The sequence below is a fragment of the Colius striatus genome, chromosome 5, assembly GCF_028858725.1.
Source record: "Colius striatus isolate bColStr4 chromosome 5, bColStr4.1.hap1, whole genome shotgun sequence".
NCBI lineage: Eukaryota > Metazoa > Chordata > Aves > Coliiformes > Coliidae > Colius > Colius striatus.
Window position 1 is genome coordinate 30694722 of NC_084763.1, and position 21182 is coordinate 30715903.

General features: G+C 34.4%; 1 protein-coding gene across 5 annotated transcripts in view; it reads right to left on the minus strand.

Annotated features, from left to right (window-relative positions):
- The window catches only part of PHF14 (PHD finger protein 14), a 151226-nt gene that overhangs the window by 63794 nt on the left and 66250 nt on the right, over positions 1–21182 (minus strand). Inside the window, exon 17 of one of the 5 annotated variants that reach the window (XM_061997232.1) lies at positions 553–1831. The exons of 3 other annotated variants lie outside the window; for them this stretch is intronic. In XM_061997232.1, the coding sequence (XP_061853216.1) occupies positions 1819–1831 (13 nt within the window). In that variant the 3' untranslated portion in view covers positions 553–1818. Of the gene's footprint in view, positions 1–552; positions 1832–12040; positions 12111–21182 lie in introns of those variants that run through there. One more of the 5 variants, XM_061997230.1, reaches the window with a different exon arrangement.

A 21182-nucleotide genomic window follows, 5' to 3' on the forward strand; every position in this document is an offset into this window, starting at 1 on the left:
GGAATATAATTTAACAGTGACTCCATGGTAACTAATCTACTTATCAGCTATGTATTTTATTGCAGCTTAACTGAGTATCTTATTTAGTAGAATGTCACACACAAAAGTCTTTTAACTTGCAGAACTCAAGATATGTGACATTTATTGCTCTCTCCTAAACACAATACCTAGACATTGTTAGTTTGCTAACTAATCATAAATCACAGTAAATATTAGTTACTTTTTCTTCTTTAACTCAGCATGACATACAGGCAAATATCTTTTTTTCCTGCTTGTTACCACAGCTTTAAATATAATTTTTTACTTCCAGAATTCTGGACAAGTGGTCACTAAACTTGGTCTTTTCTGCCTAAAACAGATACATAGATTCTTGAAGAACAAATTTCTGCATTAAAGTCTATTTTCTAGTGCAAATTTCTTTGTTTTTCAGGTGTCTTTGTGTGCCTTGCCAACACAGAATGCTAAGTATTTCTGATAGTTCAGACAGAGATCTTACTCTGATGACATCCCATCCCCTTTTCAAACAAAACGACGTGTTAGACATCAGGTTAATTTTATTTAATATAATATCCAAACATGAAATGCCCTGGTAAGGTATGACTTGTAGATACATAAATTTGTATATTTCTCCTATCACTTATTACAGCATTTAATTTTTTAGGCTTAAAAAAAATCAAATGGAAATGTGCCTTGATAGATGACAAAAACCACCATATCTTAAGAAATTCAAAGATTATATGTCATAAAGTTACAAGTGTAATTGCATTTGACCAGAATTTTTCAAGCAAGTTCAAGATGAAACCGATGAAGATGTCAACATAGTGCTACTGTAGATTTAAGAACTGGATCGGTACCATTTGTAGATCAAAATACTATGTCTGCAACTATCAGGATATATATGGACGAAGACGAAGATCTCAGCTGTCATGCTGTGTGATCAGTTCTTCATTCCTTCCCCAACTTACATAACAATTTCATATTTGTATTACAAGAAGATAAGCTTGTCCTGAACACTGCCAGAGAATTAAGCCAAATAAAACAAATGTCTGTATATACTTAAATTTTTCTTTTTCTTAAAAATTTTTCAGAAAGTGATATAGGTGGAGTTCTATTCACTGGAGTGCCTCAAGTTAGAAAAAATTAGTTCATACTAATAAGCATAAAATCAATTTTTCCATGGCAGATCTATTCCTTCAGAATAGTAAGTCTCAGGTGTTTTACAGGTCTCATTATCACTGAACATTTTTTGTTTGTTTGTTTGTTTTAAGAAACAATCCTTTTTACAGTAAGGTCTATGTACAACATAGTCTTCTATATAGAAATGTTCTTATTAAACTGCATATAAGTAGAGCAGCAGGCAGATGGCAAACGGTTGCTTATTTCATTCAGTATCACCATAGAGGAACATATAATCTTTAAGTCCCACAGGCTTCTGTCACTCTTCAGTGAATCCAAGCATTGTATAACATTATTTGCCAACGAAGCACAGGGGAAAAAGACATTACTTAATAGGACAATTCTGACAAGACATTTATCCAGGATTTTTCAACAATGCACATACGAAGTGTTCCTGATTAGTGCAAAAAATGCAGGCAAATTAACTACCTTGTCAGTCCAAATAACAAACCAATCAATTACATTCTATCCAAGCCTGACAAGCAAACTCAACTTTTTGTCATAATAAGCTTATAGTAGAGACAAGGTAGCTGTTCTCCTTTACTTTAGGTACTCTATTGAGAGCTTTATCCGCATTTAAAAATCATATTATAAAAGGTTTCCACGATTGCCTCCGAGGATGAGTTGTGGCAGAGTTGTGTCTCATGAAGGATATCTACACAGTAAAGTGATAAGAAAAAAACATTAACATTGAAAGATCATAGCAGCTCTGCTCTGTCTTATGAAACATTTCAATATAACACTAAATTCAAGCAATATGTATGCTCAGATCCAAAGACTTTAAGACACTCATACCAAACTTCCAAGAGTCCCTAAGTGTCAAAACACTAAGCTGAATTAAGTACAGCATTAACTTTTTCTCAGTACAGCTCAGAGAACAAAGGCAGTCCACCATAAGACAGAGAAGACAATTTTCTTGTTTTGTAATCATAAAAGCAACAATTTAATACTAGCAGACTTGATGGTGGAGCCAGTATTTTCCTCAGATTTGAAACTCACACAAATGCAGCTACAGGACTGACTACATGACAGGGCAAACAACATGGGTACAGCGTTACAGTCTTTAAAAAATGCTTGTTTTATAGAAGAGTATTTGAAAGAAAATAAATCTTAGAAAGCCTTAAGTAAGAAAGAGTCTCTTTCATAATGCATTGTAGTAATTCAATACAGAGAAAGCTTTAGTCATCTCTGGAATAATGTCTTTGAGGCAATAATTCAAAAGCCTGCAAAGATTTTGTAGGAGTGCTTGTACTTCTTGTCTTTTGACACTCTCATGACATACATATTTTTCAAGGATGTTTGTGGAAATATATACAATTTTAGGGAAGTGTTGACCCTCTACACTTAAACACTTCACAATTACTTGCAATATAGCAAATTAACGTAACTGTAACATTTTAAGAAGGAAAAAATCCATGTTGTCTTTAAGTTGTGCTGGCATATCAAATACGTATCAGTTTTCAAAGAAAGATCTGTATAAAGTCTCCACTGCATTTGCTGTTTTCTACTTTGACATGTATTAAAGTAGAATTGTAAATAAAAAGAAATTCTAAACTGCTGTCATACTTTCACCAGTCATCTGATGAACAGGACCCACAGGCCATGTTCCAATAACAGTTCTTTGCAAAGTAATTTTAATTTTGAGCGTAAGGATTTTGAGTCTAAAAATTAGATGGACAGCAATGAAGTAGTATATGTAAATCCATTTCAATTCTCTCTTCATCTCTTACTCGAGACATAATTAGAATTTTAAATCAGGTGTCCTGAACTGCAGTACTACAGTCCAAATTTGAACTTTAAGAAAGCTGAAGAAAAGCTGAGCTGTAAACCAGAAATCTTTTAACAGTGATTTTATTACAATCCCCTTCCCTTAGCAAGTGCAACTGGCTTTGTTCTGATCACCTCAAAGTGGGCATGGTTGACAGGGATGCACATTCAAGTGCAGAAACATGAAGCATCAGTAAACAATCTGAGATGAGCTCAAGGTCTTTGTATCACTTCTATCCTCCCAGCAGCAGTATGAGTCACCACAACCGTGTCACTGGAGTCAGGTTATCAGAACATGACAGGCTACATATATACTCCATATATGGGCTAGAAAGGTTTGGACACAAATACAGCAATCCATAGTTTTAATACCTATTTTTAGTTCTGTTTCTCAAAATGAGTATGTGCATATATACACACATGTATATATATGTACTCATAACTGTACTTACATATAAATTTCTATTTATAGTTAATTTTATATAGTTACATTCACATAAACATATGCTTTTATATGTGAAACAAAATTCATAGCTGAAGAACAGTAAATTAAACAAGAAGCTCACAAATCAAACTATTAAAAGAAAATAAGCTGACAGAGGAAACTTGTTACCAACAGAGCAAAGCCAAAATCCTAAATTTTTGTAGTACTTAAGTCAGTTATAAGAACACTGGCATCAAGTAGGAAGTATAAGTAACTTATAACTGCATTAGTGACTCCTGTATTATGTCTTTGTATTGCATTTTTATTGGTAACATCATATCAAGAAATTTTAGAGACTAATAATTTATATTTACTGATATATAAAAGGAAATTTACTTTTCAAATGGGTGGAGTTTTTTTATTTCTACTATTTTTAAAAGTTTACTTGACATAATTTATTTTACATGATTTAGGGTTATTTCACCCCTCTCATCTCTGAATTAATATTTAATTAAGAAATCACTGCTGACTTTCTTTAGACACAGTTCTAGTCAGCAGATTGGTAAAAGACAAAGGAATATAAAAAGCTTTTAATATGTAACAGTAGTTATTTTTAAGCTTATAACCCACAAACTCATCCGATAACTGACTACTGAAAACTACTTACTAAAAATTTTTCCTTGGACCTCTCACACAGAGGACATTTCTCCTGTTCTATTCACTGCTTTTCATTTCCTCCCACCTCTATATACTATTTGTCAATCCTCCCTTATCCAAACAAGTGCTCCTATTTCTATACATCAACTCTAATTTCTACCGTCTGCAGTACCAAGAGCTGCCTGCAATACCTGAATTGGCATTTTTAGCCATCATTGGAAAAAGGATTTACTCAACACAAAAATCTGCAATAAGGACAGTGAACAAAACTGAACAGTCTTCCTTTCTCACCAGTAGATGGAACAAATATCAGATAGAAAAAGCATCACAGGTAATCACATAATAGATGCTTTCAATAGGGAGGTTCTCAGTTGCATAGCTGGTCTTTTAGATGAGTTGCTCTCATATAGGTCTCACTTCCAAGAGAAAAAGAACTATGAAAGCATTTTCTTTCAAGTTTTGGTACAAAGGAAGAGAAATACATTAATCTTTCTCATTCTCCTTCCTAACCACACATGGCTGCAATTCACTTCCTCAGTTAAGTAAATATTATGTAATGGGGAGGGTTCTATGAATATACGTGAATTTCTTTGTCAAAGGAAGGTACAGCACAAGAAACCTCACAAATTATTTCAATACCTTCTATTGTAATTGCCAAAAGCCTTCTTTATTTGTCTAACAGTTACTGAAAAGTGCAAATTGCAAAGGTAATGCTTACATTACTAGTTTTGATCCTTGTTATTTTTTAGCCATTTTAATACTTACTTTCATCAGGTTGAACACTTGTAATAACAAATTAGCACTGAGTACAAGTAAAATACACTTGCAAAAGTAATATAATCTCAGTTTATCTTCAAAGGCCTGAAGGTAGGAAGCTGCTACAGGATACCTCACCAATTCTGAAACATTAGGACTCTCACATCTATTAAGTCTGTCATGCCTAAAGAAGTATTTGGGAAAAACTTTGAAGGATAGAGAAAATTGGGCTATTTAATTGCTGAGGAATTTTAGAAGGCAAGAAGATGTATATACAGTAAAGACCAAACCATCTGAATGCAAGGAATATGAATTTTTAAAATTCTGGCTACTCAAGGTACATATCTTGATGCCAGGAATTGCAGCATACCCACAGCTCCATCAAGTGGATGAGAGTTACAGAATGAAAAAAAACCCATACAGGCCCCCAAAACAACCATTAGTTGTGCTTTCTAGACATTGTAATTACTTCAGTTCTTCTTAGCATTCATCAATTTATAAACGTTAATAAATGTTTCCTGAATAGTTCCAGATTTCTATTTGTTAACATACACATTGGTTAGCCTGTTATAAAGCTACCTGCAGAACACAACATCACAGCATCTGAGGTACCACTGAAATAGAAAAGATATGCTTCATTTTAGCAACACTTTGATCGGGTCACTGCACAAATATATTGACTGAGGTAAACAAATAGTACTAACAGTACTCTTGATTTACACAATGTTGTTCTCCAAGTACTACTATGCTCACTTCAAAACAAGAACAATTTCCAAACTACTTCAAAGCTTAAAAAAAATGACATATCCTATACAAAAGATTAAGTTAAATACTGGTATCACACATGTGAAATGGTTTCACTTGTTAATAAGTGTCATTTTCCTTCATTCTGCACCATCTTTGTGAATACAAGTTTCTGAGAAACCAAGAAAAACATTTCAGTCAATACACTCAATACTCTACGTGAAACCTGTTTCTCTTTTAAGAGAGTGCATTTACAGACCTTGTCAAAACAAGGTCCTTGATGTAATTGAAGCAATTCCAAGATACTTGGCAAAACTCAGTAACCTGACAAGAGAAATTTGGGCCAAGAAGACTTCAGTAACTGGAAAGGAAGGTTATTGACTCTTGTAATTTCATTTCGATGTGACTGATTCCAATTGATCTGGTTTTGCAATGCATATCTTACCTCTGCAGCTGCTTCTATCTCACTCAGTGTGCAAATACAAGAAGTGACTATCTGCTTCCGCTTAAAGTAAAACTCTTCCTTCCTTCTGCTAATATTTTAAATGAGCACAAAGAGAGAGCATTTTAAAGTTGAATCTCTCTACACATTTCAAGAAAAAGCATACTCAACTGAATGTCAACCCATGAATTCAACTGAATCTTGTGACTGCTAGTATGTTATGTAGTTAGAAAAACAGGCCATGGAACATATTATTATTATCATTGTTAACAAAAATACTGAGTTAGTTTTGTACTGTTATATGAGCCCTGACTTTCAATCCTAACTGCACAATATCATGTAATCCACACTGTAACTGATTTGTACTTATTTTCAGTTGAGTACTTTGAAGCATTCAGAAGAAAAATGCCCTGATTGCTACCCAATGAGTATAATTGATGAACATCAATATGATATATATGAAATGACATCTTCCAGTACAAGTTTGGTTTACAACAGTTTTAACAGAAAAGATGTCTGGTGTACCAGTAGGAATTTCCCCAATTAAAGCTAATTTTAAGCAGCATAAATCTTAAAGGAAAAAAAAAAAGTGGTATAGATGGGGGGGGTTAACAAAACCTTGAGGGGAAATGAGTGGACCACTTTCCATCGATTCTGTTCATGTAGGTTGTTGCTCTGCTAAACACTGGACACTTTTTTCCACACTTCAAAAGAATTAAGAGGAACACCGTCACTAAAGATCACCTCAGACTCTGAATGATTTACATGTATCAGTGTATTAAAGAATCACAGAATCTCAAGGGCTAGAAGAGATCTTGAAAATCATCTAGTCCAATCCCCCTAACAGAGCAGGACCACCTAGAGTAGGCAACATGGGAGCTCATCCACGTGGTTTTTGAGTGTTTTCAGAGAAGGAGACTAAACAACCCATCTGGGCAGCCTGTTCCAGTGCTCCATCACCCTCACAGTGACGAAATTCTTCCTTGTGTTTCTTTAGAACCGCTTATGTTCCAGCTTACATCTGTTGCCCATTGTCCTATCAGTGGACATCACTGACAACAGCCTGACTCCATCCTCCTAACATCCACCCTTTAAATATTTGTAAACATGAAAGAGATCACCCCTCAGTCTCCTCTTCTCCAAGCTGAAGAACCCCATCTCCCACAGCCTTTCATCATAAGGGAGATGCTCCACTCCCTTCATCATCTTGGTGGCCCTGTGCTGAACTCTCTCCAGCAGCTCCTTGTCCTTTCTGAATGGAGGGACCAAGAACTGGACACAATATTCCAGATGTGGTCTCACGAGAGCAGACTACTGGGGGAGGAGAACCTCTCTTGACCTACTGCCCACTAATACATCCCAGGATGCCACTGGCCTTCTTGGCCATAAGGGCACATTGCTGGCTCATGGTCATCCTGCTGTCCACCAGGACCTCCAGGTCCCTTTCCCCTACACTACTCTCTGTTCATTCCCCAACCTGTACTGGTACCTGGTGTTATTCTTTCCCAGATGTAAGTATTCTTTAAAAAGATATTTTCTCCAAAATTCAGTACAACATTTTCATTCAGTACAACTTGAGTCATTTTGTCTTGCATTCACAAAGTGATCTTTTTTAGATACTTGGATAACTGATGGATAATGAATAATGTCATCATCATCATTACATGGAAATGAAACTATAGCTGAAGCCCAGGATTTAGCAATAGATGTTGCCAGCAGTATGAAGCTGGCAGGTCAAGTTAAGATTACAAAATTGAATTTCACAAAAGGTCTCTTGGTTTAATGAAGGATTGACTAGTAAGTGGAACATAAATTTTGCTTCCTGAAAAAAAGGTGTTGCTTCAACAAAAAGCTTTTTTTGTGGAGATTTAAAAAAAAAAAAATTAATCCTTCAGTTTTAAAACATAACTTTATATCTAGAAAATATTTTGATGTACTCAACTGCTTTTGACTCTCCTGTTCAAATGACTAAGAGTCATCTCCCATAACATATTGCGATGCAGGACAAATTTATCAATGGAATATTAGTACAAACAGAACAAAAATAACCATGTGGTAAATCAGTATGATAAACTACAATTAAAATTGACCTGAAATAGTGGAGTCTAGGAGCTTAATGCACTGTCTCCAAGGTAATACCTATACCATACGCTTATTTTTTCTCTGTTAGCATCTTGGTTTTTAAATTGAACAGATGAGAATTCTTGTTAATGCATATCTATCCTGATATCAAAGTTACATATTTTCAGTAAAATAATCTCTTGCATAAACTGTGTGTAATTAAGATCAGTATAGTAAGTCAACAGTATAAAGTCAATAAAAATGTTTGAATTTTCTACATTATACAATTTATTTTTATTATGAGTACTGTCACTCGTAAATGTTTGTTACAATGAGAACTGTATACTTAAGTACTACAAACTAGCATACCATTAATCTTTCAGATCTTTTGCAAATAAAAATCTAAACTTTCAAATACAGAACTGGCTTTGACTGTTAATCATGTAGCACAGTTATACAATAAACTAGACTATAAGATTGACAATATAAAAAAACCAAATGAAGTCTTTTAATAAAGAGTGTGGAGTATAATTCTTTCCATTGCATTATATTAAATAAAGTCTAACTTAGTTTGTTATTATCATTACTATTTTACATAGTTTTTACAGCAAAAAAGGTAAGTGAGAGAGGGATGACTTTTAAAAGAAAATTTACTCAGAAACTTCATTGTACAGGAGACAAGGAAATCCAGAACGTTTCTTTGGTTAAGCAAAAAGCTTCCTACCAAACTAAATAAGCAAATTGAGTGGTGCTAAAGTTCAGAAGGCAAAATCCCAGATGTATTTAATGAGAAAGAGAAAGTACTTCTACAGAAAATGTTAGCAGTGAAAGACTAGATTTCAACTGGCAATGCAGACATGGCAGATGTACTTGATGTCTTTGTGCTCAAAACCTCAGTCTGCATGGTAAAAACTTGCCCTCAAGCCTTCCACACCTACCAGTGTGACATGAGAGAGACAAGGATAGTTAACAGTGGGAAATACTGTCAGGGGACTACCTAATGGTTCTGAAAGAGGTGCTTGTTAACTCTGGGGATCTTGTTTAAGATCAAAGAAACATCATGACAACCAAGGCATGTCTTTGACAACTGAAATCTTAAAATAAGCCCATCTTAAAGAGTTAAGAAATGTCCATTACAAAAGGCTCGTATGTAGAACCCAGAAAATGACAGGCTGGTCAGCCACATCTCTGCCCCAGGAAAGATCAAAGAGCATGTCCTCTAAGGATTCATTTTCAAACAAATGAAAGAGAAAAAAGTAACCCAGAGCACCCAGCACAGATTTAGCAAGGCCAGATGAGTTGATCACAATTGAAATTATCATGGTGAAATGATTGCCTATGTGAAAGAGGGAAGAACAGCGGCAGTAACACACCAAACATTGTAAGACTTTTTGAACAGTCTTGGACAGCATTTTCCATATAAAGTTAAGTACAAGGCTCAATGAATGGGTTAAAAGCCAGCTGGACTCAAAAGAGTAGCAGGCAATAGCTTCAGATATAGACGGTGTCCCATTACAGACAAAGTTCTACAGGAGGTGATTTTAAGCTAATAGTTAATAAAATCAGCATAAGGAGACAGAATTTTACCTCTGCAACTTTCAAAAAAACCACTAAATTAGGAAACGTGGCTGAAAGATAAAGCTCTGATGCAAAATTTGCTGAAAGTAACTTGAGGACTAGAGTAGCAGATCCTATGATCAGGATGGGAAGTAGTTATCCTGAAGAAAAACCTTTAATTTCCAATGCCCAGGTCAGCCCTACATTTTTGTCAGTTACAAAGAACATGAAATTTACTTTCCAGTCCTCTTATAGATAGCATCTGATTGTTCACATGCCAATATTACAATTCTAAGTGTTGTCTAAGATTGATCTATAATCAATCTTTTGATGTAGAAACAGTAAAATATTATGCCTCTGATTCCATTCTAAAATTCAATAGTATTTGTCACAGATTTTTTTCTTTGATAGAAACGTGATTTGACATTCAACTGAAACCTAGATACTATGAACAATTCACCAGGTAAAAGCCAGGATGAGTTATGTGGGTACGTAATATCTAAAGCATACCTGAAGCCATCAAAATAAAAAACCACAGAAAACTAGTATTACTCATGCATATTTACAATTCCACAACAAAAAAACTTCTCATGCAAAATGGCCCGAGTAAAACTTCTCAGATGTATTTACAAATAAAATATAAAGCAAGTCAGAATAGTACAGAAAACATAATGCATTCACTTGCACAGTATATATATATCTCCATATATTTTAAAACACTTAACATTGGACCATTTTTTATGAAGGCTAGAAAGTTTTCCAGTCTGACTGTTAGATACAGAAAGGCCAAAAAGATGTGTTTCAAAATGTATTTGCTTTACTTATAACGCAAACATTTAAGATACTGTTGGGCAGAGAGGAACCTCATGAGGTTCAACAAGGACAGGTGCAGAGTCCTGCATCTGGGAAGGAACAACCCCATGCACCAGTACAGGCTGAAGAACAGCTCTGCAGAGAGAGACCTGGGAGCGCTGGTTGATAATAAACTAAACATGAGCCAGCAATATGCCCTCGTGGCCAAGAAGGCCAATGGCATCCTGGGATGCATCAAGAAGAGGGTGGCCAGAAGGTCAAAGGAGGTTCTGCTCCCTCTCTCCTCTGCCCTGGTGAGGCCCCATCTGGAGTCCTATGTCGAGTACTGGGCTCCCCAGCTCAAGAGGGGCAGAGAACTTCTGGAGAGAGTTCAGCACAGGGCCATCAAGATGATCAGGAGGTTGGAGTATCTTCCTTATGAGAAAAGGCTGTAGGAACTGGGGTTGTTTAGTCTAGAAAAGATGAGACTGAGGGGGGAACTTAATAATATTTAGAAATATCTAAATGGTGGGACTCTGGAGGCTGGGGCATCCCTTTTTTCATCGTATCTAGCAACCTGACAAGGGGTAATGGGATGAAGCTGGAACACAAGAAGTTCCACTGAAATATACGAAAAAAACTATTTTACTGTGAGGGTGAGGGAGCCCTGGCACAGGCTGCCCAGAGGGGTTGTGGAGTCTCCTTCCTTGGAGGTCTTCAAGACCCACCTGGACATGTTCCTGTGTGACCTGATCTAGGTGGAACTGCTTTTTCAGAGGGATTGGACTAGGTGATCTCTAAAGGTCCCTTCCAACCCCTACCATTCTATGATTCTGCGATATCTCATTATGATTTCGTAATTAATTTTCTGTATTTTTAAGACTCTCTAAAACAAAAATGAGAGGTTTTTAAGTAAAAGGACTAATAGAATAAATCTGAAATATGCAAAACTGGGAAATTACAGTTTTCTTTAAAAGTACTTCTGGAGCATACAATACTTAGTAAGAGTTTTTCAAATTAAGTTTTTAAATTAATTAATATATATAAAGAACATATACACTTACATTGATATCCTAAGTAAGCTACAAACAAAAAGTATCCTACAGCACTTCTGAAAATAATTATTTATGCAAAGTATTTAGAACAACAGTTGCTATAACATGGTTGTTCTATCCCATAGTTGAAACCATGCATGCAAATAAAATTCTGAGATCACACATAAATCTTAGAAGTTACGAAAAAGAGTTCTTGTATTATTTAAAAAAAATTAATAGCATTTAAAACAATTAAAAAGTTTTATAAAGTTTGGTATTAAATATTAAGGAAGTTTGGTATTAAAGAAGTAGTTTGGTATAAGTGTGTAATACGACGATGTAAAATATAACATGTTTACTTACGATTTTCTCACATAATATAAAAAAGGGCCCTCAAAATTATTTAATCATGGCAGAAATCCAATAGCAAAAAAGTAAGAGCTTTGTCTATTTTTTGCAATGTCATTACCACTTAAGTGCATTCTGGACTACTTTCAGCAGGCACCTCAACAACATAGTAGATGAAGCATGAAGTGTGACTTGTTTCAACTGAATCAAAAGATGCAGTAACTTTTAAAACAGGAAAACAGCATTTTATTTACCATGCTAGGTGCAGGGGTGAATCAAATTAATTTCCAATTTTACCAGTTTGCTAAACATTTGTTATTGCTGTTCTTGGGCACTTTCAGTCAGATCTGTTCTGCAATACATGAAACAAGTTGGCACTTAGTCCAGGCAGAAATAAAACTGCTTTTAAAAGCAATCACAAACAATGCACCTATTTCAATTTCTGTCCTCAGAATATGAATAATACAAAATAAAAGACAACTGTATGTCATTCTGTATGACTGTAACTACAGAGTTGGCTTCGTAATTATTTTGTCTTATTAATAGTCATGGTCATTCTGAAATGCCTTTGTACTACTCTATTCCTTTTCACTATTTTTTTCCTCTCAAGAAGAAAACAATACAGAATATGAGTATATTGACCCAGTGGAATGACAGGCATACAAAAGGTAAAAATGACAGATACAAAGAAGCTGAAGAATGTGAATTCAAGAAAAGTGGCTGAATCTGTGGCTGGGATTAACTGATTTCTGAAATCTCTTTTTCCCATTTATTTTTGGAGAACAGAGGAAAACGAAGGCATTGCAAATAACACCTTGATTACATTGATTATTTTTTAATTAATTGGTTAAGATAGATGAAACATAGCATGTAACATCAAAGAAAATATACAAAAACATCACAGTTTCAGAGAAAGAAATTGCTTATGGAGGATTACTAATCAATATATATATAACTAGTTTAGTCATATAGCTAACAGTTTTCTGCATTTTATATGTTCATAAGTCACTGACACCATCATCTAGCTCTTCATTCTCAATCCACATCTCTATTCTTTGCAAGTCCTGTAGGAACTTAGTGCTCCAACTGCAGGGATAAATGTGCTCAGCTGGCTCACAGTACAGATGATAAAAGTTCTAAAACCCTTCTACCATGACTCTAGCAGTTACAAGAAAACTATTCTCACAATATTCATAGAGTCTTGCAATTTTCCAGATTTCTCTCTGTCCTTAGGAAATAACTTCCCTGACCAAAATGTTCAATTTACTTTTCTTCTTAAAGGCTTATATGTGTATGTGTTGGGAGAACCCATGGAAAACAATACACTTGTCCAAATCTCAGATTAAGAATTTTGCCTGAAAATATCCAGTCTAATAAAGATACATAGGAGGCATGGAGAATTGAGAGTCCAAGTGACTAAAGTCTTGCTACTTGTAAGAAATTCTAAATTGTGTGTGGTACTGCAATTATCACCACTGCCAAGCATGCCTAACTTTCATCTGTACAAACACCAGTTAAAAACATTTAGAGGAAGTTTTCTTTAGTTTCAGCCACATGCTATTTTTAATAATTTCAGAGCCTCTAAATCAGCATTTCATAATACAACCAGTGTATGTAATACACATCATTTACAATTCTTGATGTGGTCAGCTTTAAAAAATGCAGAGACAATAACAGCATGAACCTGAAATAAATGAATTTGAACATTGTAATAGAAAGCCAACCTTTCATAAGAAAATGTTTCAGAAAAAAAAGTAATAAAACATTAACTTTTAGCTCATTAAACAATGACTTCTCTAATGATTTCCAGATTTGTGCCCCCTTGCTGACAATAACAGAGACACAGAAAGCCTCTAACATGATGGACCAACAGAAGCTGAAGTAATTTTTCCCAAAGCTCTGATACCCAAGATAGAAGGAATTCTTTTGTCTGTTTGAACAATGAAAATTTTACATTTTGAAATAGCAGAATGAAAAATACCACTCTATAAACATTACCATTTCTGGGCTGGAAGAGAACGTTAAACAGATGCTACTGAAAAAGCTCCAAAATTTATAATATGGATTAATCTATACTGAAAATACTGTACTGCTTAATTTGAGCATTTCATCAATCTTCATTACTAAAAAAGTTAATTATCACCTCATACACATGGCTTAATATGAAATTTAAATGCAAAAATGGAGGCAGCATGGGAATCATTCTGAAGTCATCTCACGGAACAGTGAAACTAGTTTTTAATTAAATATTAAGGTATTTTCCAAATTAGAATGAGACAGTAAGATTATTAAAGTGAATTAAGTACATACACTATGAATTGAAGTTTCAAATGAAAGTCTCAAGTCTTTTAAAAATATAATTCTACAAAAAAGGAGTAATATTCAGGTAATGAGTGTTTTATATATATAAATATATGCTGTAAACTTAATCCACATCTCCTGTCCCACAAGCTGCAAATACTGTTACAAATACCCAGAAATCAAGTGGGCCAGCATAGGCTAATGACTTAAGGTGTCCTTTTCTTTCAGAAAAGAATCCAGAGGAAATGACCACAAACAAGAACACAGGATATGCCTAACAGTGGTTGCTATCACTTACATTGATCATAGCACATACACACACAGATATACCTAACAGTCTATATACAGATTGGAGCTAATACCTACAAAGCGAAAAAGTGGTTGTAATAGTTTTTGTATAGCTTAGAAATTAATGGCTAATTCGCACAAACTGTTCAGATCAAATCTTCAAGGAATTAAGATCTGATTCAGAAAAAAACCTTATCATCAGTACACTTCTGTCACTCCACAGAAAACTAACTCACATATTCCTACTTCTGTCTGGAACGGAGGGAGAGATCTCAGCTCTTAGCATCTGAAAAAACGGCACTTGCTACCCAACTTTGTGGGGAGATGCACAGGATAACTTTCAGACTGACAACTGTCCTGCCCTCATGTTCTCTGTTCCCCAGGAAAGGGACATTAATCCTTCTAGTATAATCATCTCTCTTCAAATTCCTAGCTCGCTCTTTGTAGCTAGGAAAAAAAAATATAGAGTTTTAGCTATGAATCCAGCAAAGGAACGCTGCAGATGATGAAGGGACTGAATTATCTGCCATATAAGGAGAGGCTGACAGGGCTGGGATTATTTAGTTTGAAGACAGAAGGCTCAGTGGGAATCTTCTCGTCTTCCCTCTGATGAGGGAAAACAACATAACCAGATTTCCTAGTGGTATCCAGTGAAGCGCCAAGAGGCAATGAACAAGATTTGAAGGTATTTTTTTTTAACACTGTAAAGAATCGGTTTTTACTGTAAGGAAGGACAAAAACCACCATAAGATAGCCAAAGAGATTGCAAAGATTTCATCCTTGGAGATATTCAAAATCCAACTAGACACTGCCCTGACCTTTTTTTGAGTAAGGAGGCTGAGGACTAGACCACCTGTAGAGGTTTCTTCCAATCTCTTCTGTTCTGTGATTCCGCTTTTAATAAAAGCAGAAATTGTTTAGACAAGCTTTTCAGAATTTAAGAAAATTGAAGTCCTGCAGTTTACTTATTGTTCTTTAATGTGAAAAACTAAGACTACCACTGGAGGTTTAAAAGCCTGATGGTTTTCTTATCTCTTTTTCACAGCAAGTGTTATTAAAAGAACTGTCAGTAGGTACCAGAAGACAAGTTTTTTTTTTTATGCAAATTTAAACATTTTTTACTAAGACTGTTTACAAAGTAACTTTTCTTTTTCAACTGCTCTGCATTTTAAAATTGTAAACTGTTGCTTTCCCGGTTTTTACATACCAATACTTACACAATCTCTCCAAAATCCAGAAAAAATTAAATTATTACTGGACTGACTTGCATCACACAATTGGATTACTAAAACTAGCACTATTGATTTGACTCATGCAAATCTAAAATTTGAGTAGACATTACACTTGCTTTCAAAAAGATGACATCTGAAATATTTTTTTCTTCAAGTGCTTTTCTTAATACCTCTCCAAAGAATCATACATTGGCAGTCTTCATCAAGCCAGAAAAATCTAAAAGTTGATCTCTTTCATTCATTACAAAATGGTCTTCGATACTCAAGCAAATATCTTCAAATCTCATTTGCTACTCTTTTTGGACAACTTCAAAAATCAACTATTCTGTTTCAGGACTGATTTTTTGATCAGATTTAGTACCATTCTCAAATAACTTCTTATTTCCTCTTCTCAATTTCTGCATCATCAAATGCAAAATATACACTATCAGGCAGTTATGCATCCAACAGTTTTTAGACTGTATTACTTCTAGTCTCCATGTGAAATTTCAGATCTTTACAGAGTCTGAAAACTGATTTCTCCTCTATTCATTACCCATTCACATTCTTGTCTGCCTACTTATCTCTCCTTTTGTCTCATTTTATTTTCAGTTTCCCAAAAGCTTGTTAAGCAGCATTTTATGTTACATTACAGTTTTTATTGCTATATTAAATTGTCAGCAAAAAGCTAAAGGCTGTCAAAACAATTTTGTCACATTTTCACCTTTTTCTCAAAATATTTAAAAAAAAAAATTAAATATCCTACATGTCTCAAAAATGGTTCATGTTCTCAAAATTTATCCTGCACTTACATGGATTCTTGACAATTAAAACCAGCTATGTATTTTGTTGCATTTTCTTAATGCGTAGTTTAAGAAATGTTATTATAAAACACGCTTCCAGAAAATTCTTCTACATACCTTAAGTAGTCTGAGTTTTTATATAGTTAGAAGCCAGACAATTCAGAAATGCATATAGACTCTGTTATCTTAGCTCAAAAAATAGCCCCACAAAGGAAACAGTCAAATTCACAATTTCAGTGGACTTCACAGTTTCATCAAGTTTAAAGGTTCTTTTCTTTTAATTTTAATTGTCTTTACCAGGTATAAACCACATGTCTGTGCTCCCACATGGTTGTGCTTATCAGCATGCTCTCCACTAGATGCAAAAACGGAGGCAGCAGTTTCATTTTATGTTTTATTTGCCTGGATTGCTGAGCAGAGATGAGAATACTTAAATAAGTAGTCTGTACCAAAAGGTCCTAAGAGACTTCCATTTTGAGGCCTGAGAAGGCTTAATACAGGCGTACATAATTATGAAATAGAAGATTTAACTCCTCTCCTCTATTTCTCTAGGTAGCAACATCAGCACCAGGCATAATTTGTCTCTTTTAGTAACAAGAACGCTTTAGGAAGCTCTTCAAATTTATTAGATTTTTAAAGTCAAGGATAAACCTTGGCTGCAGTTTTCCAGTGAAGTGTTTATTTTTATTCATACAATATTTTCTTACCAAATTATAATCAAATTTCCTCTATGCAATTTTGGTGCTGCTACTGCTAGCTTTTATTGCTATATTAAATTTTTTGGAAACAGTTAAACGCTGCCAAAACAATTTCATCACATTTATTTCATTTTTAATAGCCTTTTGTAAGGAATAGTTCTGAAATTATTGTTTACATATTATAGTAAAATAAATGTCAACAAATTATATCATTTAAGTTACTGCCATTACGCTTCTTACATTTATTTTAGCCTTTATTAGAACACTGTTTTTCAGAAGTTACCAAGTTAGTTATCAGTTCACCACTATCACTAAATTATACTTGTATTTACTTCTATCTACTCAGGCTAAAACTGAGCAATACTTTAAAATATCAGTACTGTACTCACCTTTGGCTATCACTACCATTTCAGCTTCCTCTCAAAAACACCAACAGCTCATCAAAATTGTTTTAGCATATATGGGATGCTAAAGTTTTCATAAAGTCCCGTAGGTGTTGCCAAATGCCACATAGTTTTTGTAAAGACACATCTTCTGCTCAATTCTAGTTGTACACATTAGCTTTCAGGGAAAGTAGGGAGTTGGTTGTCTGTGTTCACTTTAAGCTACAAATACTTAAATGACCTATGTGATTTTGGTTTTAGATTTCAATTGAACAAACTGAGGTTCTCTGCCCAAAACTTATTATTTGGTATTTGTCAAAACCAGTATAAATAATGTAACATATATATTATTTTCTTTTCTCTCAAGTTACTGTACAACCAAAACTCTATGTTTATTTCCAGTGACTCCAAACTAAAATATTTAAGTGCTCCCTCAGGGGGACAGAATGACTTACAAAGTAGGTAACCATCAACCAACGCATTAAAACTGGATGGGAGAAAGATAAAAGAAATGAAGTACCACGAAAATTTCATGCATCCTTTAGAAAACAAAAGCAAAAGCTGTGTTATTTGAAGATAAAATGTATACAGTGCTAGAAACAAGTAATGCTTTTCATCAGTTTTGAAACAAGAAATCAAAGGCTGCCAAAAGATGCATGAACCACACTTTAGACAAGTAATTTTTCTGTCCAAGTGTTCTTACATGTATTACTTTAGATGCAGACAAGCTCCTGGATGACATCAATAAGCAGCAGCTTTCTGTTTTCTCACTACATAAAAACTTATCCTTTTCCAAATGACAACTGCTGACCTTTCGGCATGTGATGTCTGCTCACGCTTTGCTCCCTCCTTTAATCCCTTCTAGTAACATATATTAAAAACGACAAGCAGAAATAAGTGTACTGTGTGTGCTGTGCTGTACAGTTAATAGGTAAGGTCTTTGTGATTGCTAATGAGAAAGGATGCTTCACGGAATTCTCATACTTGGTATGCAATTTCTGCAAAGCAACAACACAGCCTTACAGTACAAAACACTCAATACTGATGCTGGAGATAACAACTTCCTTCACCCCAAACCAGTAAAATTCTATGTCAGAAATAATGTATATCTAGAATAATTTTGTTTTTAACTTTAAAAGAGAACTGAGGTTTCTGTATCAGAATTCAAATGCTTGGCCACCTTTCCTCTACTTTCTTAACTTCTGTTTCTTTTTCATAAGAAAAGGGAAAGTCAGCAAAACAAAATGTCACCATTAAATCATTTCATAGTGTTTTGTGTCAGAAATGTAATGGAAAATGTGCACATCATGGAAAAGGTTACTGTTCTTCCAGAACATCTTTTCACTTGGTTCAGGGCTCATGTCTCTACATAACTCTGCAGGCATTACTGATGGTTGTTCTCCCTGGGCTTAATTTGGCAGTTGAAGAATTGTGGCATTTTCAGGAAATCACAGTGCAGTGATTTTAGTGGTTATTCAGCTGAAAGTGATGCTATGATTTAGAATAATTACTCTGTTTACGTGCAATGGTAAAAGTCAGTTACTACATCATATTCCAGTGTCAGTTTATACTTTACTGCACATTTCCCTAACATGGCACCACATTTCAAACTCAGAATTAGAGGGATTTATTGTTCCTGTTCCTCAACAGTAAGTATGTGTGCAATACAATAGTATTACTATACTCAGTTTAACTGACATTTCTGGAGGTGGTAAAAAAAATATTAGTTCAGCCAGGTAATCAAAGAACTGCAAATTAATTTATGTTTGACCTTTGCATTGTTACAATCAGTGATACGAAAAAGGGAATAGATTCATATTAGTCTCCACTGAAAGCTTTTACATATTCTTAAAGAAAACACATGCTTTTTCTTTTTTCTTGCATATCCTTTCCATAGCCTTTCTTCTCAAAACTATGTGAAGTCACTGGGCCTTTTTTGCGATAAAGTCAGACATGGGCTTAAAGATGTAGCTGGAACTTACGCAAGATACTATTCTTAAATTGTGTGTTTCTCAACTCCAGAAAGAAATAATAATCAAAAACCATTTTTTCAATTGACAAGATTTTTTTTTTTCTTTTTAAAAAACATACTTTAAAAGCACTCAAGCCTTAAAAAAAAAAAAAATCCATTTAAGGGCAAACGTTTGGCAAATAAATTCTGAAGAATGAGGTTGTTATAATGTAATAAAGTGCTATCTCAAACATTCAGTGATAAAGAATTCATATCTTAATCTGGAATCTTGTCTCTGGCATTTTAGATGGCCTGAAGTAAACCAGATTTAAAAAAAATATTTCATTCAGATGAGGATGCAAAAGAATGACAAGAAGTAATAGTAACAACCTCTATTATTGTAAAAGGGTAGTCAGTATTAATTGCAAGACAATGTAAAATATCTAGCCTTGGATATGGTATAGGTAACAAACATTAAAAAAATTAACCAAAACTAAAAAAAAGTAAAATAAAACATCAAAAGTCACAATGTGCAAAAATAAATAAAAATCATGTAATTGTATTTTACACATTTCTAAGATTTGCTTACAGGAAAAAAGATTATACTATTCAATTTGTAATTTCAGTGGACACATATTTACAGAACTAAAGACAAGGGTCAGTAGACAAAAATAAAAAAATCTAGTGGAGATCAAAATTATGCTGAAATACCTGAACAGCAAATAAAACCTGGAACTCTGCAAACTGAAGACATTATAGAAAAATTAATATTAACTTTCACCGTTTTCAAATTATCTGTTATCAAAATACTGAAGAGGCATTATGACAAGAGCTTTTTTTTTTCCCCCCTGCATTGTTCATGTTTTCAAATACATGTTCTCCAGTAAGTAGCTCTGAAATATCTGGGCTATAGAACTATTAAGCTAAAAAAACCCAGTAATATCCCATATAACTATCTGTGGCCTCTCAGGTATTAATATCATATGTAAAATTCTCAACTGAGTCTCAAATGAGCAATCAATTGCATGCATTGATTTACTAATGAAAACTTGTGCTATATGCCATTTTAATCATGTGAAGATTAACTCTGGTCAATGCTGAGAAAAGTGACTCAAAAATCCTGAAGATCCCCGTACCTCTAATTTCTTTTAATGTATGGGCTTATTTTATAATGTAAAACATACTCTCACACTATTCCAAGACAAAATTTGGTTTGAATATTGTAGACGAAGTTTTGGACCCAAGCCCCAGGCTTCCTACTATCAAAACTCCACGCAGATTAACTAACTACAGATCAAAGATGTGTCAAAGTACTGGGCAGCAGTAACAAAAGTGAGGAAAAATATATATGTATAACAGTAGGAATCCCTGTTTGGCATAATAAGATTTCTTACTCAAATAGTCCATAATTTACATAAATGTCTGTCCACAGAACTGTCAAGTCAGAAAACTGAATGCACAGATCCTCACTTGACATCAACTGTGACAAGTTAAAACTGATGCTGCAACACAGCATTTAAATGTTTATTGCCTCTTGCTATGATCCTTCTACCCCATTATTTTAATACCTCAACATGAACACTGTCAGGTTATAAAATTCATAAGTATAAATTTTAGTTTCATGGCTTCTGTAGCAATGGCTCATTTTACAATGCAAAGGAAATGAATTAATAAAGAGCCTGACTTTTGTTTTCTGCGCATCCTCTACTATGAAACACTGATCTGATAACCTTGCTGCACTGAATGATAATGGAGTCGTTTGGCTAGAATAATGGAGTATCTGACACAT